Below are 26,378 nucleotides of genomic sequence, written 5' to 3'. Positions count from 1 at the left end.
GTCACTGATTATTGATTGGATTTACTGATCAATGTTAGTGGCCTAAACTTGTCACTTACAAGTGATCTGATTTATTATTTTACAATATTGATTCATTTCTCCCCAGCTTTTTACCTAATAAATTGTTATCTGATCAATGATTAATGACCCTTTAAGTCAGTAACCAGTCTCATCAATCATCAGCACCAACAAGCTGTGTTTTTCACTGGCATTTTCACTGACTGTCATGCTTGTATCCCAGCAAAGGCAACTTTGCTTGATTCTCTGTGAATGGACTCCTCAGACTTCATAGATGTCAGTGGTTACTTTCGACTGCTCGACTGAGCATAAATGGAACTGGACCATAAATTGGGTGCAGACTGGATTTCAGTCAGCATTGACTGAAACCTAAGAAAGCATAGAAGAAAAACATCAGTTATAAAACATTGTTTAAAAGAGGGTATGGAGTGAAATATATAAAGCAGTAGCACCAGCAAACAGCAAATGGTATTATAATACTTCCAGTGTTCCTGCTTTCATTCACAATTACTCCAATAATTATTTTTCTTATCAGATTATCCACATCTATCTCATTGCAATGTATTTGTTTACCTATTTTTCTTTCTCCATGTTTTCACTAGTATGCCTGTTATGAATTAAAAATGCTAATTTTATATATATATTTAACATATTCCCTAAACATTGCAATCTTTTCTGAAGTCTGTTGATATATATATGTTAGGTGAGTGATCAGTGAATATGATAACTGAAACCATGGAAACCAATTAAATATGATATGTGAATGGGCCAATGAAACCTCCCAGATGGCTTAGAAATAAATATCCTTGCTCATGAAAATTAAATTTGAATTCACCAAGCCAATATGTTAGCAATGCCTTGGACAAAAGTACTTGTCCGTCGTAACCCCTATGGTAAATACAAATGCATAAAGTTAAACAATAATAAAAAAATAAAATAAAAAAATAATAATAAAAAAAATTGGAATATTTGGAATGGTGTGCAATTGACATTTATATAATGTTCCTGGATACAATCTGGGGCTGTTTTCCGCAGAGGTAACCATTTTTTTTTACGAAAATTGGAAACAAAAATGTCCTTAAGGTGTAAGTTCACCTGAGGACAATATGGCGGTGCTTGGAGATGCGGACAAAGAAAGAAGATTAACCCCTTCACGACAAAGCCCGTACCAGTACGGGGTCATGATGCACTGCATTAGTGACAAAGCCTATACATGTACGGGCTGCTGTTTAATAGCCGCAATGCTGCGATCGTCATGTCAGTAACACAACCCCCTGCCCGATCGCCTTGTGATTGCTCCGAAGAGCAACCTATTACACTCACCTGCTCAAACACACATATATACATACACTGCCTCACACACACATATACACTGCCCTTACACACACACATATACACGTACACTGCCCTTACACACACCTGCCTTTACACACGCATATACATGTACACTGCCCTTACACACACCTGCCTTTACACACACACATATACACATACACTGCCCTTATACACACCTGCCTTTACACACACACACACATATACACATACACTGCCCTTACACACACCTGCCCTTACACACACACTATGCGCTGGCTATTGATGCAGACCGCTGGAGTAAGACGTCATTCCCCGTGCTCGGCATCAATCGCCGACGCGTAGTGATTAGGGAGCAGTAAAGCGAGGTCTGAAGTGATGGACCTCGCGCTGCCTTTGCAAAGCGGGACAGAGGTAGAGATAGGCGGGACAGAGTCCCAAAATCGTGACTGTCCCACCCAAATCTGGACAGTCTGGGAGCATGCAATGTAAGCATTTTACTAGCTCTTGATTTAATATTATACAAGAAAGAAAAGCAAGAAAGATGAGAGCTCTGGCAAATAATTCCAGCTAGTCTAGGACACCAAATTGTTAATGCTGTTATGCCTGATGTAGAATGTTAGGGATGCCCTCAGTATCTGATGCCTGCAACTAATAATCAGTTAGCAATGCAATCGTGGCTGCAAGTACTTTACAGGTCATCATTGCTGAAGCCTGCTACGTTTGACTTTTTAAAATGTCAGTTATCTAACACTATGCAATGTTTGTCTTCATACCAATAATTTGAAATGCATGTTTACTGTGTGGTTACTATTATGTTATAAAACAGTCATTTTAAAATCTGGAGGGATGTCAAAGCTAAGTTAATTGAACAACAAAGGAATTATTATTTCTAACATAGATATATGAAGTGGGATGTTAATGCTGTGTGAGAATTCCTCCAAAAAAGCATAATGTTTCCAAGACTGTATTGTGATATTTAGGTCACGTAACTATTAAGGACATCACAATGAAAGTAAAAATATAGGACATGTTATATGTTGTATGTAGAGTCAGTGGGGACCTGCTTTCAGACTCGTCTAATTTTACATTAGGCCAGCTGTACGCTCAAGCAAAATGAAATGCGAGAAAATACTTGTTTACAGAAAGGGTAGTGGAAGCACTGAATAGACTTCCAGTGAAAACAGTACAGACATCCACAATAAAGGAATTTAGGAACACTTTTAATATGCATGAACCTGCTGTATACTAAAGAATAAATACTTGTAAATGACATTGAAAACATTTCACCTATATGGCATTATTTGCTTCAAACACTTATTTTTCATTTCATCTAGAATTTAGGTCACTAAATGGCTGATGGGTCCTTGGCCATTACTGTACACACACACAGTACTGTGCAAACGTTTTAGGCAGGTGTGAAACAGTGCCGTAAAGTAAGAATACTTTCAAAACTAGACATTTGAATTATTTGTTATCATTTAGCAAAATACAAAGTGAGTGAACAGAAGAAAAATCTAAATCCAATCAGTTTTAGGTGTTACCTTGCCACCCTTTGCCTTCAAAACAGCATCAATTCTTCTAGATACACTTGCATACAGTATTTTAAGGAACTCGGCAGGTAGGTTGTTCTAAACATCTTGGAGAACTAACCACAGCTTTTTCTGTGGATTTAGGCACCCTCAGTTGCTTCGATCTCTTCATGTAATCCGAGACAGACTCAATGATGTTGAGATCAGGGCTCTGCGGGAGCCATACCACCTCTTCCAGGACTTCTTGTTTTTCTTTATGCTGAATATAGTTCTAAATGGTTTTGGCTGTATCTTTGGGGTCATGCTACAGAATACATTTGGGACACACCAGATGCCTCTCTTATGCTATTGCATGATGGATAAATATTTGCCAATACTTCTCAGCTCTCATACTTCCCTAACTCCATTTGCAGAAATTCAGCTTCAAACTTGCAAGAAACCTGCACCATACTTAACTGTTGCCTGCAAACACTCACTCTTATACCGCTCTCCAGCCCTTTGGCAAACAAACTTCTGATATAGCCAAATATACAAATAAAATAAAACATTATTTTTATCACATTATTTGTATTAAAATGCCAGAAAACAAAAGTGTTAAAAGGCCATAATAAATGAAATACATTACACATAATGGAATCAAATCATTTGCTACTGCAAACATTTTTAGATTAAAAAGTTCCATTTTATTCAGTGGAACAAAACAGTGATCCCATTATTCTTCACAATATTCTTGTAAGAAACTTTCATTTCTTTATTAATTCATGTAAACTATTTTTTCGTATTTAAGAAAAGCTATGATTGAGAAAAATATTTTTTTCTTTTTATTTCCTTTTATTTGCCATTCTGCCCCCAGAAATGCCTTTTAACCCCCTTTATGCCACTCTGCCACCAGAAATGCCTTTTGACCCCCTATATAGTTAATTTTGTTTTCACATTGTATTTCAGGTATGAACTTAGAGCTCTTGTTATATGCCACTGCCAAACAGCACCCCTGACATATTGTGTTTGGAGGCTAAAAGGCCACATTTTGAGGGTGTGTATTTTTCTATTTGAAATTTGGACATCTGGTCTTCATTTACCCATGTCCTATTTGGAACATCTTTAAAGCCAGCCAATTCAATTTACCCCATCAAACTATATATTTTTGAAAATTAGACACCCCAGGATATTTCAATTAGTGGTATTTTAACACTTTCAATGTCAAGTCTTTTGGGAAGATCCAGCTCCAATTTTAGGACTTTTATTTATTTTTTTTAAACATTTTTTTTTTTTTTTTACATTTTCTTGGAACTGATTCCCTTTACGGTGCTATGCTGATGACATTTTTATTTTAATATTTTATTATTATTTTTTTTTTTACTGTTTTTAATTTTAATTTACCAGAGCTATGTTTTGTAAAGCTGTTTCCTTTTGTCCTAAGAAAATTACTATTATTTTGTTATTATCTACAGGACTCTGCCTGCTCCAGAACCAGTTAAAAGGGGATTACAGAAATGAAGTGTGAGGTATGTAAAGGTCTTAAAAAAATTATGATATTTTTATTATTATATTTTTTGTGTCCCAAGTAACTAAAGTAAATGATTTACAAAAATAATTCAATTATATGAACATTATTAGTATAAATCTTAAGGGCAATAAAATTCCATAAATTTAAATTATCAGTACTTGACATTACATACAATGACCCAATTTAACTCAACTATATATACGTTTTTAGAAATACTTATTCAATGTCAATGTTATTAAAGGTGCAGAAATGTGCTTTAATTTTAGTAGATATCTATTAGTTTTGAAGTGGAATCAGAGGAAAGAAAATACATTCAAAAACAATACAGTGAATAACAGAGGGAGAATTATCTAATGGGACAAAAGTGCTGAAAGAAGATAATACAATGAGCGAATTTAAACATGCATGGGATAAGAAGATTGCTATCCTGAATCTAAGATGAGACCAAGGGCTAATTAGGATGTTTTTGAGGTCTTTACAGCATGAAAAATGGAAAGACTAGATTAGACGAATGGTACTTACCTGTCTTGATTGCTATGTTTCTGTAGTATCCCTCTTCTACTCACCACAGCCATATATAGACTGGCTAAGACAATCAACAAGTATCAGTAAATGTCGAGAAATACTCATTATTGTAGTGAGAACATTCATTAAAATGGCTGGCTCTGTAATATACAATTATTTTTAGTTTTTTTAATTAAAAAAACACAATTACATAATCTTATTTGGTGTATAGAAGGGCAAATTTGAGGATTTGGGAAATGTGATAGATCTGCTGCAATGTATCCTAATAGCTTTTTATAATTAGGAATCGTTAACTACTCAGCATGTATTTTAATATATGAAACTATATTTGACATACAGTGTGGAGTTATTTTTTTTATCAGATTCAGCGACCAGGGGAAAGCCAAGCCATCCTTTATTTTATTTGTACAGTTCCACTGAACAGTAGGGAACGCACATCTTGTCATCTCTTGCTCAATCAGTACAAATGTTTAATGTATTTTATCTACAATGTTCAAAGCTATTCAGCTGCATCTGTGCAACCATTCATTCCAGGGAATAAAAGCAATTTGTGAGTAGCGATCATAGTCAAAATCAGTGTGCCCTAGAGCACCGAAGGAGTACAAAAAAGTATATACATCATCTGTCAAAAGAAAAAATATTTTTTTGCTTTATTTTCTTAAAAAGCATGTCTATTACAGTGTCCATAAAACAGTTTACTTGTAACATAGTTTACTAGATCAACTTGCATCCTTCACCGCAAGTACTAATAAAGAACTTGATTTTAACAGAATTGTGTTTGAATCATTATTATTCATGAGTTTATGTTTCTTGTTGATAAATAAAATACAGGCTCTACCCAATGATATAGATGTGGCATATGCATTAAATGGTTAATGCAATGTTGGCCCAACTCAAGAAATTTACTCTGGACCATGGATCCTGGGAGCGGCAAAATACATCCATATGAAGTACTTAGATTTTGCAAAAAATGCCATGTCAGATTTTTCTGGCCATGCCTAATTATAACAACTAGACCACCTCCTGCACATGACAGCATGGAAGAAGAAAAGGGTCAGAGCCTTGGTACTTTGCTTCATTAAAGGCACACTGACTTGAAATTACCTAAAGCTGCACAAGGGAGGGGATCCAATCTGCAGCCCTATAAATATCCCACAAACCCTCAGATCAATGTTTATTTGTTGCTAAGTTGTGGGGTCTGCTTCCTATCAGACACCATTCCCTACTCCTTATTGTTCGCGCTGTATGCTTTTGTGCATTACTGGCGATGCTTACTGAACTGCACTTACTGATCTGCCTCTGGCTCCTATTATACGTTACCAGCTATGCTTACTGGACTATGCTATCTATCTCTGGCCCCTATTGTGAATTACCGGCTACTGACTTTTGCTTGCTTACTGAACTACTCAATCTGCCTTGGGCCACCATTGTGAATTGCCAGCTGTTTGTTTACTGGACTAAGCTCGACCCCTGCTCCATGGCAACACCACCCAAACCCTGACAACTACATTGACCTGTATCAATCACTGCTTGTTTTAAAGATAATCCCAGTAGGGAGTTCAGAAAATCTGCGAGCTGCGAGCATTTGTAGACATGACCTTTAGCTTGTTGTTTAACACTAATGCTGCAATCACTTTCTGTCCTTGTTTTGGGGGGCAAAATATATGCTCCCTATTATCTATATAGACCAAGCCCCCAGATTCACCCACCTGGTTACTAAGTAAATCGCCTTCCCTTTCTATACTGCCTAGCCCGGTATTTATTCCCTCCCCCCATTTCTAGTTTAAAATCTCCAACCGTCATTCTCTCCCCAAGCACATTGGACCCTCTTGCATTTAGGTGCAATTCATCACGACTATAGAGATTGTACCCCAAAGCAAAATCAGCCCAGTGCTCTAAGAACCCAAAGCCCTCCTTCTTACACCAAGACTTCAGCCATGCATTTAGCTGCTTAATCTCCCACTGCCTTTCTGGTGTAGCGCATGGCACAGGTAGTATCTCTGAGAATACTGAGAATCTCCGGGAGATAGCAAACCATTCAGTTGCTGCGATCAGAGCTACAGATGACCCTGTCTGTTTATGGAATCCTCTACCACCACAACCTGCCTGGGCTTCCCTTCCTTTCAGATCCCCTGGACATTGGATGAGCTGCTTTCCCGGCTGTTTTTCCAGAAAGCCCACCTCTGAGTCTGCCTCCCCAACATGCTCACTAAAATGGGCAAATTTGTTGGGATGGATAAACTCGTTAGGGGCCCCATCTAAACTCTGCTCAGTGAGCAAGAGACGCCTCTCAAGATTGTCAATCACTCTCAGTGTTTCAATGTGCCTCTTCAGAGCACCAACCTCAGCTTCCAGAGAGACCAATTGTTCACACTTGCCACAGCGATATGGACCCAGGAACTGCTGTTTTCCCCTAAAGTGTCATTATATAGTTTCATAAAAAGTGAAATACCTATCAATTCAAGTGTCAGGCAAATTATATCTATGCATTGTGATGGATGACTTATACTGAAGTATATTACAATAGGCAATACATAATGTACAGTGATTCTTCTCACATAAGCAGCAAACATAGATTCATAGAAACAAAAACATGTCTTCACCAAAAACACAAGAAACTATTTGATGAAGGAGATGAATCTACACTGTAGAGTAGGAGAATAAAGACCTACACACAAAACTCACGGTGCATAAATCCAAATGGTATTGTTCAAACAAAAAGGTTCAGTTCCTATAGTTGGAAGAGAAAGTTGATAACAGAGTCCAGCAACTAAATGAAAGTATCAAGGGGGTAAGGTATTTAACCATGAAATTGACTTCATGGTTGTTCTCCACCTTCTAATCTGGCAAACAGATAAATGCAATTAGACAAATTCACTATCCTAGTACTTTCAAGGAATGCTGAAAATGTCAAATTCCTGACAACTTTATAGATTGAGAAGGGCTAACCTCTGTGTGATCCTTTTGCAAGGAAAGCTTTGGTGGACTGGCATGCTGTAGAGTTAAAGGAGTAGGATAATGTCAAGTAAATTCCCCACCTTAACTATTACAAAATCTTGAAATTCATGGCTGCTGAAATTTAAACCCTTCAAATCATACAGCATAGAGGATAAAAGATGAACTTTATATTGTATGTTTACGACAAACCGGATTTATAAGATTTGTGTTACACAAGCTTTCTTTCATGAACAATATTTTCCATGAAAAATATAAATGATTGCTTCCTGAGTAGACATTTAATGTGCTGTTTTTCTTTATACTTTAATTCTGGCTTCCAGTCGTGTTTAATCTAACCCCATAGAGTGGCCTTATTCAGATTCTATAATCTTTTCATGATCTTCTGTACAGGGCTGTCTGAGATGAGAAATTACATTTACTTTACCTCTGATCCCTTATCCCAAATATTACTCTCAATTTTGCTCCTTCTATCTTTCCGTGTACACAGATATGCTATTTATTAAACACTATTCACTTTAGTTCTCGTTTGTGTACCCTTTAAAAGCCTGTGTTTCATCGCTGATTTTCAATATCTATAATACATCACCCATTTTGGGGGCTTTCAGCTCCATTTAGTAATTTATTATTTTCAAATACTTGGCCAGAATTTGATCTAAACAATATCATCACTCTTATTAAAAGGATATGACTTTATTGTATGTTTTAACATTTAAATGAGATACAATTAACAAAATGTCACACAATCTGTGCACATTGAAACCAATGACACATATAGAATCCTTCCAAGTGGATGGTACAGATGCCTCACTTAACCCACTGAAATCAGTCTTAATTGTTTTTAATTTGCTAATATTTCATTTGTAAAACTCTTTACTAATGCTAGAACTTGGAATGGTATTTAAAGGACTGCCTGTTTTTTTCTGGGATTTATTGGAGTATGTGTAAATTGTCAATTCTGCAGAAGGTGTATATGTAATTGCATTTAAGCTGTACGCATTACACAAGAGACACAGCATTCCTGTTTAATCAAATGTAATCATATTCATTATTTTTACTTTCATCTTTCAACACAGTTAGAGCCTCTTGAACATGAGATCAATTCACTTGAACATTGAGGTTACTCAGAAAACTGGAACGTTTTGTAATCTGTGAGTTGACGCAATTTAAAAAACAGCATCAACATAACATCAACATAACATTCCTGAAATATAAATATATCTGTACTCCATCTACTCAAACTCTATCCTCCAAAGCTCTCTTACCCATTCTCTCTCAATAAAAATGCCTTTTCTCTCCTCTAAAGCACCTTCCTACCTCCTATAAACCTCACCCTTACATATTGCATCCTGCCAAAAGGCTTCCTACACCATCTGTCCTCTCTGCTTCATGCTGTGTTGGGCTTCCTACATCATCTGCCCTTCCTGCTGTGTTGGGCTTCCTACATCATCTGTCCTGCCTCCTCCATGACACAACATGGAGGGGAGATATTGAAGGAAGTTTGACACAGAATGGAGCAGTGAGGAGAGAGGATGTAGTAAGTCTGACACAGCAGGGAGGAAAGATGAAGGAGAAGGGAGAACAGACAGTGAAGCCATAATGGAGGGCGTATGGAGCAAGGAGGACAGGGGAGTGTGGATGGAGCACAAGGAGGAGTTTGTGTCCATCTGTTTACATGCCTATATATATTAGGGCTGCAACAACTAATAGATAATATATATATATTTATATATAAATTTATTATACTGATCAAATAGTGATTAGTAAGATTGGCTCCATTGGCTGCAGTACCTGTAGACAATTTGCATGGGGAACTCAGAGTATCCAGGAGTAGCAACACCAGCTGAACAAAGAAATTGATTGCTTGTTTAACCCCATCACATCCCAGGGACGTCCATTGTCACTAACTGCATTATTTTCTCTGACGTGTTTTCTCTGTCGTCAAGGGGTTAAGAAGTGGACCACAGGATTCACAACCAAAAAATAAGATGACCAAAATCCTACTCATGTCTAGGAGATTAACTAAACAATAACTTTTCTCCCTAGCTAATGATGGACTGGCCAGCTAAGCTGTATCCCAATCAAAACAACACAAACATAAATAAAACTGGCAATCTTACAGGTTCTGTTCCTACCTTTTCTATCCAGATGTCCCAGGATGTAATGATACGTGGGGCAGCTGTGTTGATTGGTCTTTTAGTTAATCCATTAGGAATTTATGATACTTAATAAAAGATAATAATAATATTTATATTTATTATATAGGCTAAGCCAAACCAATACATTAGGTGGAGAGAGCCCTGCTCGCAAGCTTAATACTTAATCTTTTAAGGGCTCTACCTAAACCAAAAGTTTGTCTATTTTTACATGTATAAAGGTGCACGTAGTATACTCAAGAATATTAAGTACAAGTTTTTTCAAACCACTTACTCACTACAAAAATACTATAAAGGAATTTAAGCATGCATGGAATAAGACATAAGGTTGCCGTAATTACCGTGGAGAAGGTGTCATTGGAAGCGTCACCATTTTGGTGGAAGTTGCTGCCAGTTATGTCTGCGGAGATCCGGATGAAGAATGAGGATACCAAATTGAAGCTAGAAGATAATGCAAAAGCGGAAATGGTCGGCAGAGAAGCTAGGGAAACATTTAGAGAGCGTGAGAATTTAGTTCTAAAATTAAAAATGCCCCTGAAATTTAATCCGAACTGAATGGGCAGGGAACGAAATTTGTTGCCTGAAAAGAAATAGACCAAAAGGTCTGAAATGTTTTGGCCCATTGGCACATGTCTACAATACAACACATGGTGCTTTAATGCTTAAGGTGTAAAGGGTGGTCCTGTCTCTATTTCTAATCATGCCGCCTGACCCACATCTAGCCATACCAGTAAATAAAGGGTCTCACTTTGAACACCCAATATGTTGAGGAAATGCTGATATTCACAATAAATTCACAATAAAATGTACAAGCACTATTTCTTTTCTTAAAATGAGTGTTTCTTACACTTTTGTGAAGTGCTTCTTGATAATAGTCTTGTCACGTTTCTAGATATACCGTATTTTAAACAATCATTGTTTTCTCCTCACAAACGGCAGATGAAATTCAATGTAGATAAATGTAAAGTTATGCACTTCGGGGTAGGGAATGCACAAGCAACCTACACCCTTAACGGTAGGGAATTAGGGGTAACGACAAATGAGAAAGATTTGGGAATTGTTATAGGCAACAAACTAGCCAACAATGTGCAATGTCAGTCAGCAGTGGCTAAGGCCAGTAAGGTATTGGTGTGTATAAAAAGGAGCATCAATTCGCGGGATAAAAATATAATTTTGCCTCTGTATAAATCAATGGTAAGGCCGCACCTGGAATATGCTGTGCAATTTTGGGCACCTTTTCTAAAGAAGGATATCATAGCACTAGAAAGGGTGCAGAGGCGGGCTAAAAAATTAATAAAAGGAACGGAGCACTGTAGTTATGAAGAAAGGCTAACTAATTTAAACCTATTTAGTTTAGAAAAACGTCGCCTCAGAGGGGATATGATAGCATTATATAAATATATTCGGGGCCAATACAAACCATTGTGTGGAAATCTGTTCATAAACAGGACTATGCATAGGACACGTGGTCATGCGTTCAGACTGGAAGAAAGGAGATTTAGTCTAAAGCAGAGGAAAGGGTTTTTTACAGTAAGGACAATAAGGATGTGGAATTCTCTGCCTGCAGAGGTAGTTTTATCTGAGTCTGTACAGACGTTTAAACAGCAACTGGATGGATACCTGGAAAAACATAATATTCGGGGAAATAATCTTTAATTATGGGGAAACAGCTTATTGATCCAAGGAGAAATCTGACGGCCATTTAACTTCTTGATCAGCAAATAAATTCAGTATTCTAATCTAAATCAACTGGCTAAGTTCCCCAAAATAAAACTTTTTGTGGTGCCCTGCATAATATTATTACAAATATTAAATTATAATGTATTAAAAGTACCTATAAAGGCCAAGTGATATCAAAGACTTCTACTTTACAATTGTACATTTTTAAGCTTGCTAGCTACTAGGTCAATATATTTCATTTACTTGCTTTTTTTGTTTGTTATATATCTAGTTCACTGACAATTTTCATTAAAAAAATCAATGTTTTATTCTCTCCATAGAAGAAATAATATCACGACTCAGTGTTGTTTTTTCCCATATACACAAAAACAAAGCAGTTTTATAAACGTTATATGAATAGCTTACAAGCTATAATGGTGCATTCTAATGCCAACATCATGGATGCCCGTTTAAAGGGACAACCTTTGACACATTCTTAATAGCAACATGACATTCACCATGTCTCTGCTCATAAGGATTGGATTATCATGGTATTATCTATGAATCCATAATAGCTAAATCTATTAAAGTTTAGCCATTTCCCTTAAGATATGACAGCAAATATAGCTAGGAGGACCGCAGGTCAAAGATATTTAGGGGACCCTATTGGTTAACCTGCCGAATGACATTATGGACATAACAGGACAGATATAATGCAGCTCTACCTTGCTAAATCAACTATGTACCACACAGTCTTTTTCCTACCCAAGCAACCTGTTCAATCTGCTTCATTGTTTTTAAATCTAGCTAGGTATAAAGTAAATTACTGTAAAGATCTGTCTAGAGACGCTTAATATACAGTAAAGTACATGAAAAGATTTGCAATCAAAAAGCCTTTGATTGCAAATCTGTTCACATACTTTACAATAATAGCCACCAAAATAGTAGAGCTGAAACAACGAATCGATAAAATCGATAATAATCGATAACGGAAATCATCGATAACGATTTCCGTTATCGATTAATCGAGTGATCAATTCGTTGTTGGAGCACTCGGCTCCTTTTACTTACCTCCGCGAGCGTTCCCCGCTTCTGCTACACGCTCTGCAGTCTCCGCCTTCTTTTAGCTACGTGACGGATGTGACGCGTTCCGGAGGTAAGTATTCTTCATGTCTATGTGCACGGATCGCACAGAGCCACTCGCACAGAGCGAATCGCTCTGTGCGAATGGAGCCACTCGCACAGAGCGGTTCGCTCTGTGCGAGTGGCTCCACTCGCACAGAGCGGTTCGCTCTGTGCGAGTGGCTCCACTCGCACAGAGCGGTTCGCTCTGTGCGAGTGGCTCCACTCGCACAGAGCGGTTCGCTCTGTGCGAGTGGCTCCATTCGCACAGAGCGGTTCGCTCTGTGCGAGTGGCTCCATTCGCACAGAGCGGTTCGCTCTGTGCGAGTGGCTCCATTCGCACAGAGCGGTTCGCTCTGTGCGAGTGGCTCCATTCGCACAGAGCGGTTCGCTCTGTGCGAGTGGCTCCATTCGCACAGAGCGGTTCGCTCTGTGCGAGTGGCTCCATTCGCACAGAGCGGTTCGCTCTGTGCGAGTGGCTCCATTCGCACAGAGCGGTTCGTGAGTGTGGGTGCAGGGCAGAGTGGGGGTGGGGGGTGCAGGGCAGGAGACTGGGTGCAGGGCAGAGTGGGGGTGGGGATGCAGGGTGTGAGTGTGGGTGCAGAGCAGAGTGGGAGACTGGGTGCAGGGCAGAGTGGGGGTGGGGATGCAGGGCAGGGTGTGAGTGTGGGTGCAGGGCAGAGTGGGTGCAGGGCAGAGTGTGAGTGTGGGGGCAGGGCAGAATGTGGGGGCAGGGCTGGGTGCAGGGCAGAGTTAGAGACTGGGTGCAGGGGCACAGTGCAAAGTGCTGGGTGCAAAGTGCCAGTGCTGGGTGCAAAGTGCCAGGGCTGGGTGCAAAGTGCTGGGTGCAAAGTGCCAGGGCTGGGTGCAAAGTGCTGGTGCAAAGTGCTGAATGCTGGGTGCAAAGTGCTGGATGCAAAGTGCCAGGGCTGGGGCAAAGTGCTGGGTGCAAAGTGCTGGGTGCAAAGTGCCAGGGCTGGGTGCAAAGTGCTGGGTGCAAAGTGCTGGGTGCAAAGTGCTGGGTGCAAAGTGCAAAGTGCTGGGGCAAAGTTTCTTGAACAGTAATAGTCCACCTCTTTTCAGAATGTTTGGGGTTATTTTGTTTCATAAATATTGTGTTTGGGTTCTTGTACTTTGAAAATATTGTTTTTTATTACATCATAACAAAATAAGAATGTTAATGTAAATTTTAAGTTGTTTTTTAACATCCAGTTCATTAAATTCTTTTAAATAAACGAAAAATTTGCATATTGTTTTTTTTTATCCGATTAATCGATTAATCGAAAAAATAATCGGCCGATTAATCGATTATTAAAATAATCGTTAGTTGCAGCCCTACAAAATAGTTCCTCACAAATGCAACGGAAAGTACAGTAATTTTACAGTCTCTTACATACATCAACTAGGCTAGTGAATCATAATATTTCTGCACACGTAACAGTATTGGTCATTATAAAGATGAATAGGTACTTTTCCTTTTGTGGTTAAAAAGGACATTTAAGAATCTGGAAGGATTTACTAGTTTTACAGACAAGAATGAACTCTTGTGGAGGAATGCGCTCAGCATTTGTCTCATCCATCCCCTGTCCTATGGAATGGGGAGGGCTAAGTGCTCTACAATGAATCATTAAATGACATACATTATTCTAGCATTCTGCACCTCTATATCCCCTAGAGAAAAGGGATGATGTCTATCTAATGCACCCTTTGTGTGCCAGGAAAGTGGACATTAAAAATTCCAGCAGTCTGGGCTTGGAATGGCTTCATTGCAAAAGTGGGTTAATAAAACCATGTGTTGTTTCTTTAGATTGCATCAATTTGACTAGGCTACTGTCAAGTGAGTTGGCTGTAGTTAATATCATGTTGTAAACTTGCATTTTTTTGAGAAGTTGTATGCACACACATTTTACTGAATAGAGTGTGCCATGTGGAATTTTAAATGAAAAAATATGCCCCATATAAAATACATTTATTGTATAGATAACTGTATAGTTGGCATTTTATATATATGCCCTTTAAATGTAATGGTAACGAATTTGATGATTTGCTCAAATTCTTCTGGGACATTCCGTGCATTCCTATAAACCCACTGCAGCCTACGTTCCATATAAATGTCTGTACATTTTAATTTAGCTTTCATCCTATCACTAATGTCACATTTCCCTTATTTTTTTCAGTCTGACTTTCAAGAGCAAAGAGAAAACAGGTCTACCAGTTCTTACAAAGCTGATTTACCGAGCCTTCAAACAAATCAGGTGAGCTGCATAAGAAGTATTTTTTCATTTGAAATACAAAAAGAAAAAAAATGTTAAATAGAGAAACCTTTTTAGTATAGGTATTTTGCATCCTACCTCTCCCAATTATTATTTTTCCCATGTTTCTATGGTTTCAAATAAAATATTTTTTTTCTGAAAAAAAGGAGGTTTAATTCATGTGGGTACATCAAACATGCAAAAGTGGAATCTTGATTAAACCAAACATGGCAAAAAACTTGCAGTACTAACTGCACAGCAAAGCCTTAGTAAGGAAGGGGTTAACATTTTTACATTTTTTGACATGTATGTGAAAGTTTTATGATAACAAAAATGTGAAATTCGTGTTTTGTCATGTTATTAGAACACATTTTTTAGAGTGTTCATCATTAAAAAGATATATTTAAGGAATTGTAAGAAATCATTTACCATCATGTTCTTTCTACAAAGGTTGATGCTATAAAACCATGTACATACATTTTTTTTTATAAAATTTACCTTTTTTTGTCGTTTTAGTAACAGATAGTTAAGGTAGGTTTGTCTTCCACAAATGTGTAGATGATGCAGTATGTAACTGCAGATACATTTCACATACAGTAGATATGTGTGGTGTACCTCTGACTATGTATATATTTATATATTGTAAATAAAGAAATTATGCTTCTCCCAAACAAAGCTTGCTAAAGCAAAAAAACAAACAAAAAAACCCCTAAGAACTTGGATCTGGATGAGCAGCTGATTATAGTATGTGACCACTTCATAGCCAGGGTTTTTCGCATACTATTGATTAGAGGATTTTTACCACTTCTACGGTATGCTTATTCAATCATTATTTCCCTTTTTCATGTTTAGTGTACACACACAAAGTACACATAGGACTTCTTTATACCATTTGTATATAGTTCTTCTTTAAATGTAATTCATCAATATAGAGAAATTGAAAAAAGTTTAAATTCGTGAGGTTAAGGGCCCCTAGGTACTTGCTTAGTGTGCCTAATGGATAATGTGCTACTGGCAACAACATATTTTCTGGGGGTCATTTCTATAAATGCGCTATAACTTTTATTGTCTCTGACATTATCTTAGAACACACATTTATAGCATCAGAACTTATAATGTAATATGCATGTACATTTTAAAGTTTAGGAGGCGACTAATGACTACAAAAGTCTAAAACATATATTGGGACATTCACTAAACTAGCAGTAAATACAAGTTGTGGCAGTGGCAATGGATGTGTGTGCCCAGCAACAAGTATGTGTTCAACTCTACTACTTACTACTGCTATTCACATTATACAATATTTCACTTGAATTAAATATTAAATAATAATAAAAAAGGATAAACAGTAGTATCTAGGGCCCAATCAATGCCAATAGGTACCCCTCTGCTTCCATATTTGTACTGGTATAGAAGGTTAATAATATACCATTGGGAGTGGTATAACCCCTGTAATACCTCCCTTCATACCCCAACCTTTATCAAATGGGACTTGGAGGATTATAAGAATATACTACCCTATGGGAGGCATTGAGCTCATGTGTGAAATCCCCTAACCCTCTACCTCTCCCCCTGCACCCTATCTTACTTAATACCTAAACAAGATATTATGGAAATTTAGCTGCACAATGATGAATACAATCAGGGCCAGACTGGAGATAAGGTCGGCGGGCACCTAATACACAGAAACAAAGGTTGGAATACAGAACTCAGTAGTGAGATGGTGCACAAGCCAAGGTACCACCAAGTCCCTCAATAAATCCAAAATAAAGAAGCAGAGGCTCAGCACTGAAATGGTAAAGTGAGTTTATTTCACACAGGCAACGTTTCGACGCACAGGTCTTTCTCAAGCTTTAGAAACATAAGGCTCAAATATTTATGCAAAACAAGTGATTAAGGGGTCGGACACACCCGACCCTATATAACAATTTAAAGTGACAGTGCAAAGATAGCCAGTCAATGTGTATATATAAATAAAATATCATTATATTAAAAATCTGCATAAATATGAACGTGAAGTGATAAAGATACTACAAACATATATCTATTATTATACCAAAAAAGTGTACACAAGTTTAAAATCAACTACTACAAATACAAACACTATATAATCTAGAAATATTACTATAACAAAATTGTAGCACAATAATATACGATATTAAAGATCGGTCTGTCAACGCAGCTGCACCAGTCAAATATTTCATAATCTCAAAAAGCTACAAAGAAGCATTAAATAAACCTACAGCACCAGCTACGTCCCGTAATAACCATCAGCCGAGCTGAAATAAACATAATCTAAAAGATATAAAGGATAATGTTTAAGTTAATAAATATATAACAATATAAGGCTTGAATATAATGATCAAACTGTTATTTGCAACAGCCATGTGAAGGATGAAGAATTTTATTTAAGATAGGATGATGTTCTTAGTTTGTGATTAGTATTACTAAATGAATTTGAGAATTTTTTTATGTACAGTAAACTTTTTGGAATATGAATCCAAGGAGGGAAAAATAAATACAGAATGAAAAATATTTCCTGCTAAAATGATATTATTTATTGAGATAAATATATCTAATTGAACAGTGAATGTCTGTCAGTCAGGGAATTTTGCACATTATCATTAAGGATGTAAACTAATTTATAAAGCATTAGCTAGCACTTAATGATTTAATTTCCATAATAAGTAGAGGAACAATTTACTTTCCGAAAAAGTAATTCTACATTTAGTATTCAAATAGTGTGGCAATTTTATAAAGCAAAAACCATGTTGACTTAAGGCAAATAGGATGTTTGCATTTTTTTGTAAATCTGTGCAAATTAAATATTTTGCCATTTTTAAAAATCCTACCAGTTAATGTAAAGCATTTTTTCATCGCAGGATAATTTCTCGAACACTATAGGTTACAGGATATTTTAGGCATCACACGCAATTTAAAGCTAATCTAAGCAAACGATTAGGGATAATCAATTAGCAGTTAAAAAGATCTGCCTTAGTAATTTTATATGGGTAACCTTTGTAATTAATTTTTATCATTATTTTTATTTCCATTAAAAAGGAAAACAATGCTATAGCCTGAATTGAAGTACTGCCGTGTATCAGTCTTTATGCCAAGAGCTATCAATTTAAGTGATGGATTGAGTGCTAAAAAATATAGATAATTGCATTTATAATTGCAGCATTTTAAATTGAAGTGATAGGTAGTTGCAGTAAAGATTGCAGTAATAATGATCATGAGAATAAATAAGTCCTTGACCTTTTAACATTTACCTTTCCAGGAGTATTCTTACCTAAAGTAAATGTTACTGCACAAATTACATTCTAGCATTTATCTAATTAAACATCTACAGTATCTTAATGTCAAAAAGGCATTGATGTTGATTTGCAAATGCCAAATATTAATGTTGCAATAAATTTTACATGACATTTTTATCCAAGTAATATTTAGCTATAAAATCATGACATTGTATGCATCTATTTGAACCCACTTATAATACTGTTTGTTATCCAAAGGTAGATGAAAGATGATAGTATTTTGTGTTTAGATCTCATCAGCTGAACGTGGATGTATTCTCCCTTTTACCTTTGTACCAAAAAGTGGAACACTTCCCACACAGGTGTCAGTGGGAAAGGACGTGAAATTAAGCCCCCAAATTGTTTCCTGCAGAAAACAAGAAATGTCTTCTTACAAGGTAACTGCTAACTTATTTAGTTGTTTAAACCAGATCCTTAAAAAACATTGCTTGAAAAGGGGTAATGATTAGGCATTACTTGTTAATTTCTACCTTACTGTTACTTTATTTGGGTTTTGGTTACATATGTATGCAAAAAGAAAAACAGTACCATATCAATACGAAAGGACATAGTTACTAATTACAGTAGAAGAAAGTATCACTGTTACAAATTACATACCCTACCAATCCAACAACTGAATAAAGAAATGTATATTTTATTATTTATCCATTAAAGGTTGCACGAACACCTTAAAGATAGCTGAAAATAAATGGAATGAGTTCAAAGAAACATTGTGTGACATAGTCATAGTGCATTCCAAACATTTTTTAGATCTCCACTGCACGTTGATATGGACAAAAGGCCCTGTCTAAAAAAATGCAATATATATAAAAACCCCAAATCAATCTGGTTATATAATATGTAATGAATCATCTCAGGTGGGAGACACAAAAAGGTGTAATAAGCTCTTTTTTTATACCCATAGACAATTAGGTTCCCCTGATAGTGCTGGCAAGCTGCTGGGGGAATGCACATCAGGATGTTTTTTTTATGATCTGTAGGTTTAAAAACAGACTTTGGCAGTCACACAATGTTACTTTGAACCTCTCTCTCTGAAATTCTTTATTTAGAGCCATTATTATCGTGCTAGTACAATGTTTTTAAATGATAATGAATTGCCTTGATTGTCTAGCAGATGGACGTTGAAGGGGCAAGTTAGAGCAGAGGGGGCATGCCAGAGCAGAAGCAGCAGGAAGAGGCTCTGAGGAGCAGAGGTCAGTTGGAGGTAGTAAGTGAAAGCAGAGGTGATAGAAAGGGGCTGAAGGGAGCAGAGGGCTAATTACAAATAAGTCAGAGAAGTCAGAGAAAGTGACCAAAACAGAAGAGAGAGGAGCAGGTCAAAGCAATGGGGTGCTGGAGGGGGCGGGGCAAAACAGAAGGGGGTTGATCAGAGCAGAGGGGACAGGAAGCAGAGGGATGTGAGGGAAAGCAGGTAAGAGTAGAAAGGGCAGGAAGAGGTTAGGGGATAAGAGGGAGGCTGGAGAGAGGCTGCAGAAAGCAGCTGGTAGCGGAAAGACATGGAGGGCAACAGAAGACACTTGTCCTTATGGGAATTGAAATACTGGGCTGACAGGGACCAATCAGCGTGCATGTATAATTAGTAAGTGCAGCATAATACCAACATTTTCTAGCAATCATACAAAATGTTACAACCTATGTAATCTCTATCAATGCTACCTTCTGACATTTAGCATGTCGTTTAACTTACCAACTCTTTACAGCCTGAAGGAGATAGCAGGACAGCTGATGGAAGCCCATTGAAATCTTGGCGCCAGTCAAGTATAGAGCATAAGTCATCAGCAGAAGAGGTTTCCTCAAGTGGTTTTAAGAATGCACAACAAAATGACCTTTTCATTGCTGAATTTGTCTTTGTTGTGAACTACGATGAAGAAGAGGAAACAGATGATAAATCTAAGTTTTCTGGAGGTGATTCCAGATGCAAGCAGCTATCTATTACACCAGAACCTAAAATAGATACATTTTACATAAATGAGGTGTTTGCTTCTGAAGCTCAGGAAGATGCATTTTTGCACAATGTGGAATATCAAGATAATGGACTTCAGGTAGAGTATTTGTTACCAATATGGGTTCATCTGTATAAAGAGATGTTACAGCTCTCTCTGAGAGTATTGTTTTGTGTGAAATATTAATTTTTAAACGTCTTGAAAAAATGCAGGTTATTTGTTTTCATAAAAACTGAAACATTGTTTAGTAAAAGCAAAATTTATATATATGTAGTTTAGCATTGGCCCCTACATAACAATACCCAATGTTTGTATGTTTTTTTTTTGCTTTTTTGTGCAAGTTATAGGACAATAAGTACAAGTAGCATATTGTTATTTCAAAACCATTTTTTCTTCCAAATCTGGAAATCTGCCCTCATGTTTTATTTGGGACATCTTTAAAGCCAGCCAATTATATGTACCCAATCAACCCATATATTTTTGAAAACTAGACACCCAAGGGTATTTCAAATGTTAGTATTTTAAGTTTTTCTATGCACTAACACCAGCCTTTTTCAGATTTGGTGATAGTAATTTTTTGGGTGGTTTTTTCACACACTTTGAACTTCAGGTATACATGTAAAGCTCCTGGTAAATGTCACTGTCCAACAACATGCCAATATGTGTTCAGCAACATCTCAGTGATACCACCCATGCATGGATTTGTTGGATTGTTTGGGAGATAATAGGCCATATTTTTGACATGCACAATTCAGCTTTTCAACTTAGAATTTTGACATCTGATCATCTGGTGCACATTAATTATTTGGGACATCTTTGAAGAAGACCAATTCAATGTCTCTGAGAGGGGAACACAATTCTTCCTTGACTTTTCATCATCATTTCTCCAGCAGGGAGAGCCAACCATTATTATTATTATCTTTTATTTATATAGCGCCAACAATTTACACAGCGCTTAATACAATACATATATTCAAGGGATATGACAAGATGAGACAAGACTAAGACGAACACATACATTAGGTGGAAGGAGCCCTGCTCGCAAGCTTACAATCTTAAGGGAATGCGGTGATAAACATAAGCCACAGAGAAAAGGTGGGAGATACTGTGGTGGTTGTATCAATGACAAGGAGGTTCTAGCAGCTAAGATGGTATGGTTCTCTGAAGAAGTGAGTTTTGAGATGTTTCTTGAATGTTGGGAGGGAGGATGAATGCTGAAGGTTCGGTGGAAGTAGATTCCAGAGATAAGGGGCAGCCCGAGTGAAATCTTTTAGCAAAATGTTGCAAGTTTGCCTGGGCTTCAGTTGTTGTTGGGAAGATGGAGGAGTGAATTGCAGGCTTTGAGGGCTTTTAGCAAAATGTTGCAAGTTTGCCTGGGCTTCAGTTGTTGGGAAGATGGAGGAGTGTATTGCAGGCTTTGAGGGCTTTTAGCAACATGTTGTAAGTTTGCCTGGGCTTCAGTTGTTGTCTGTAAGATGAAGGAGTTTATTGCAGGCTTTGAGGGCTTTTAGCAAAATGTTGCAAGTTTACCTGGGCTTCTTGAACAGTGCTTGTGGCTGTTCGTCAAGAGGCACCAAAAATAACTAGCTGGACCTCTTTTCTTTTACGGAGTTCGTCCGCAACAACGTGGTTCAAGAGCCCACTGCAAAGACTCCCAAATCCGAATTTGGCACCTTTTCTCCTCCCTCTCCTCTATAAGCCTTTGGAACTCAGTATACCTTATCCTCTGGTGGGCGTACCTATGCTAGTCATAGTGTATCCTGTCCTAGTGCATTATTACTAATTGTTCCTGTGACTGACCCAGCTTGACCTCTGCTATTCTGTTTTCTGGCTTCCTGGCCTCCTTATATCTCAATTACTCTGAACTCCGTCTTAATTTCCTTGGCTGTAATATATTGATTACCCTGAAGCTCAGTTCTTTTACTACGGCTGCTTTAGTTTGTCTTGGAAGATTATCAAAAAGTATCATGGCTGCTCGAACCCAAAAGGCTCAACCAGAGGGGAAACCGGTTGAAGGGCCAAGAACTCTTCTGAGATTGCCCTACCCTGCACCAGCACCTCCTCTGGTATGCTGGTGCATACACCATGCAATTAAGAAATACACTTTAATTTCAGTATACATGGCTGATTTTCCACTTTATCACCTTCTTAAGGATTGAGAAAGGATGTCACAAACTCCCATGTCACTAAGTGCCAAAAGTAATTACACCAATCAATTTACCTTGTATGGCAGTTGATCTGGGAGCTAGCAGACTGTTACCTTGAAAACTGAATTTGTGCACAGATCTTTACATGTGGACAGGGAAATGTGCATTTGATTAGAAAACACTATACAATAAAGGAAATTATTAGTATTGCACATTTTCCATCACAGTTCTCTTGAGTTGCTTCCCTCCATAAATCCAATTCCGGTTTCCAAAGTCTCTACCTGGAAATAATAAATTATGTTATTAGTAATTAAAATTGAAAGAGAATGGTATTAAACAATGCTACTAACATAGTAGATGTGTTATGTTATGTGTTAATTAATATTAATTTCAATGCAGTTATAAATCTAATGTTAACACTTTCGTAGAAATATGTGAACCAGTGACTTACACTATATGGACAAAAATATTGGGACACCTGACTATTGCACCAACAGGGTCTTTTATGACATTGCATCTTTGATATTTATTAATATATATTTGGTCCCCCCCTTTGCAGCTATAACAGCGTCTAATCTTCTGGGAAGGCTTTCCAAAATATATTGGATATTTGAATTTTTGCTATTTATCTAGTAGAGCATTTGTGAGGTCAGACACTGATGCTGGATGAGAAGACCTAGCTCGCAATCTCTATTCCAGTTCTTCCCAAAGGTGTTCGAGGCTGGAATCATGACAGTGCCCCAGTGCACAAAGCAAGACATAGCTAGATGAGTTTTGTGTGGAAGAACTTGACTGGCCCCCAAAGAGCCCTGACTTCAACACCATCGAACATCTTTTGGATGAACTAGAGAGATAACGAACCAGGCGTTCTTGTCCAACCTCAAAAACACTCTACTGTATGAATGGGACAAATTCCCACAAAAACTCTCCAAAATCTTGTGAAAAGCCTTCCCAGTAGAGTTGAAGATGTTATAGCTGCATGGGGGGGCAGATACACATAAATTCAGAATGCAATATAATAAAAGTCCCTGTTGGTTGTAATGGTCAAGCATTCACATAGTGTAAGTGCTTTATATAGCTCATTGTTTAATTCACAGCCAAAATGCAAGTAAGGGAATTACCTTTTTTCTTGCTGTTTCTTATAAGGTTTTTTTTATGCTACCGAACCTTTCCAGCTACAAATGAGTAGGTCATATAGTGAGTTACACGATCCATAAAATGGCATGGTAACAATATTGTTTAAAATAGGCTGTAGCGTATTCTGCCTAAGGTAAATCTGTCTCTAATTACTTTATTTCTCTTTTTAATTTTTAAATGCCTGTTGTTCTTCTCTCATGCTATTACGATGATCAAGCATGGTAGGGTTTACTTAAAGTCCAATGTGATAGACCAGTTCTCATTTTTTTTTACTTTCCACAAAAGTTTGATGTCCTTGAAAGGAACTGCTAGTTTTAAAAAAAATATTTTGTCTCAGAAGCTGAATAATTTTAGACTATGGTAAAGTGCATTCTTAACATATTATTTTCTCTCTTTTTCCTATAGCTTCATTCTTATGTCTCTGCTGTCAGTTCTATCCCATCCAAGCTTCAACAAGAAAGTGTAATAGACTCAACCAACCAAAGTCTAAATTATAACAGGCAATCTAAATTTAACTTATCTGAAAATCAGAAGCATCCAATAACCAGTAATTCTGTAAACTTGCAGGAAGGATACATTGCTATAAAAAGTGATATAACAGATACTGCTAAGGATTTCAGTATTCTAGATTCAGATTCTTTAAAGGACACCCATTTTACACAGTCACATATTCCACATGGCAAAACAAGATATGCTTATTCTTGTAAAAGTCCAGAAGCCCAAAATCAAGGTGGTCCATCATTGCCTCTGAGTTCATGTCAGAAATCAAATGTATTATCACCTTTACCAATTCACATTATTAAATATCCTATTTGTCGCAGTCCAAGCCCAATTCAATCACCATATTATGGTTCCACTTCCACATTATATAGCAACCCTCCTTCAAGTTATGACCAGGGTTCCCATGTACCTTCTCGCCTTACATTTTTAACCTCTTTACTGAGATCCAAAAAACTAAGTCATAAAAGACCATTCAGTCCTGATTCCACTCAATCTTATTCTGTTTCAAATCCAGACTCATTACATCCATTTATAAAGAAGACTATTAATCAACCTACAATAAGCAGAAAGTCTTTGTCTTGTTTCTCTCTTGATAAGCCAAAAGAGATGAAAACTGTTCAGTTTCAAAAAAATGCCAACATGTTGCCCTCGGCTTCTGAATCAAATATTTTGTATGCTGAATCCTCACTTCATCATAGACCAATCAGGGCCCTTTCTCCAGATTCAATGTATTTTAAACCTTCTAATATTGTTCACAGTCATCAGAAAGCAGGATCCATACCCTTACTACACAAATCTAGTACTTCGCCATTCTCAAGTAAAGAAAATATTTCACCACTTCATGTCAAACCTCCATTAAGTAAAGAGACTTATAAACCCTTAAAAAAATATTCTGTTCTTGGAAAATCTAGAAAGGTTACACTTTCTCCACCAGTTTCTACATATAATCTTTCTAACTCACACTCCGATTTTGACAGTCAAAAACAAACTGGCTCACAAAACAAAAAGAAATATGTTAGTTCTGATGATGATTTTAAAACAAGATACTATAAAGCAAAGGAAGATTCATTTCAGATGCTTGCAGCACGTCATCCCACTGGGAAACCAATATTATCCACTCCATTTTTGCAACCTACTGTCAATATTTTGCAAAAATCCATCAATGATAACAAGAATCCAAAGCTGGATATTTCTTCATCATCACATTCAAATTATAGATCTCATTCTAACTCATTAAGTCTAGAAGAATTACCGAGAACAAACATGCCAAAATGTACTTCTTACAATGACCGTTCACCACCAATGACAGCCTTGTCAAGGTCCATCGACTTGCCATCAGCAAGTTCATTATCTCAATGTTTTGACCACTCTGACAATAAAAAGGTACCCTCTAAGAAAATGCATGTGAATGATTGCCATTTGCATCAATAAAATGCATGTAAAAATGTTTGCCACTAAAATATATTTGTAACTTAACTGGGTTAGAAATGTGTCTTCTGCAGAAAGAGATGGCAAGCATAGAGGAATACAAGACTTATCTTGTTTTATTTTCCTCCATTTTTGCCATCTCCTTTCCTCTTCATGTTTTATATTTCTCCATGCCTGCTATTTCCTTCTTCCTTTTTTATATTCTTCCATGCCTTCCATCTTCAAGCCTGCCATTTCTTTCCCCTTGCCTTAGATTTCTACATGCCTGCCATCTCTTTCCCCCTTTATGTCTTATATTCCTCCATGGAATATAATTTGTGAACTTGTTCATTCTGATTCATACGAGTTGCTAATTTACAAACATTTACAGATTTTGTCAATTTGTACGGAATTCCATAAAAGAGGTCATACCCCTACACAAATTAAGCAAAAAATCTACAAATTGTAGTCCAAAATATGCAGGTTTTTTTTCTCTCACTTTCTGAATGCCTCCCTATCTTCTATGCCGACCATTTCTGCTTCCATGTCTCACAGCTCCACTTCTGTGTCTTGTAGCTCATCTTCTGTGTTTTGCATGTTCTTGTTCTACATCTGTATCTCTTTCTCTCTTCTTTCTTTGTCCGCATCTCCTGGCAAACTTCTGCCAAAATGGCAGAGCTTCCTGCGACGTCCTCTCCCACAATTGGATGGTCAGGGTAGAGGAAGTCACCAGGAGGCTCCACTATTTTGCCATAAAATAACCCTGTGTAAACTTCTGGTAATGTCCTCTCCCTCAAATTGAAGGAGATAGTCAGTAGATTATGTCCATGGAGATGTGGAAGAAGAGCGAAAAGGGAAGATAGAAGAGAGGGAAAACAAGATGATGCAG

General features: G+C 37.2%; 1 protein-coding gene across 1 annotated transcript in view; it reads left to right on the top strand.

The window, feature by feature from the left end:
• The window catches only part of MLIP (muscular LMNA interacting protein), an 84,022-nt gene that overhangs the window by 20,778 nt on the left and 36,866 nt on the right, over window positions 1-26,378 (top strand). The window contains exons 2-6 of the mRNA XM_053458959.1: window positions 4,313-4,366; window positions 14,963-15,040; window positions 18,585-18,731; window positions 20,055-20,396; window positions 23,987-25,465. Of these exons, the coding sequence (XP_053314934.1) occupies window positions 4,355-4,366; window positions 14,963-15,040; window positions 18,585-18,731; window positions 20,055-20,396; window positions 23,987-25,465 (2,058 nt within the window). The 5' untranslated portion in view covers window positions 4,313-4,354. The remainder of the gene's footprint in view (window positions 1-4,312; window positions 4,367-14,962; window positions 15,041-18,584; window positions 18,732-20,054; window positions 20,397-23,986; window positions 25,466-26,378) is intronic.

Source organism: Spea bombifrons, chromosome 3 (assembly GCF_027358695.1).
Source record: "Spea bombifrons isolate aSpeBom1 chromosome 3, aSpeBom1.2.pri, whole genome shotgun sequence".
NCBI lineage: Eukaryota > Metazoa > Chordata > Amphibia > Anura > Pelobatidae > Spea > Spea bombifrons.
Note: the sequence above shows the minus strand (reverse complement) of the source record. Positions and strands in the feature narration are given on the sequence as shown.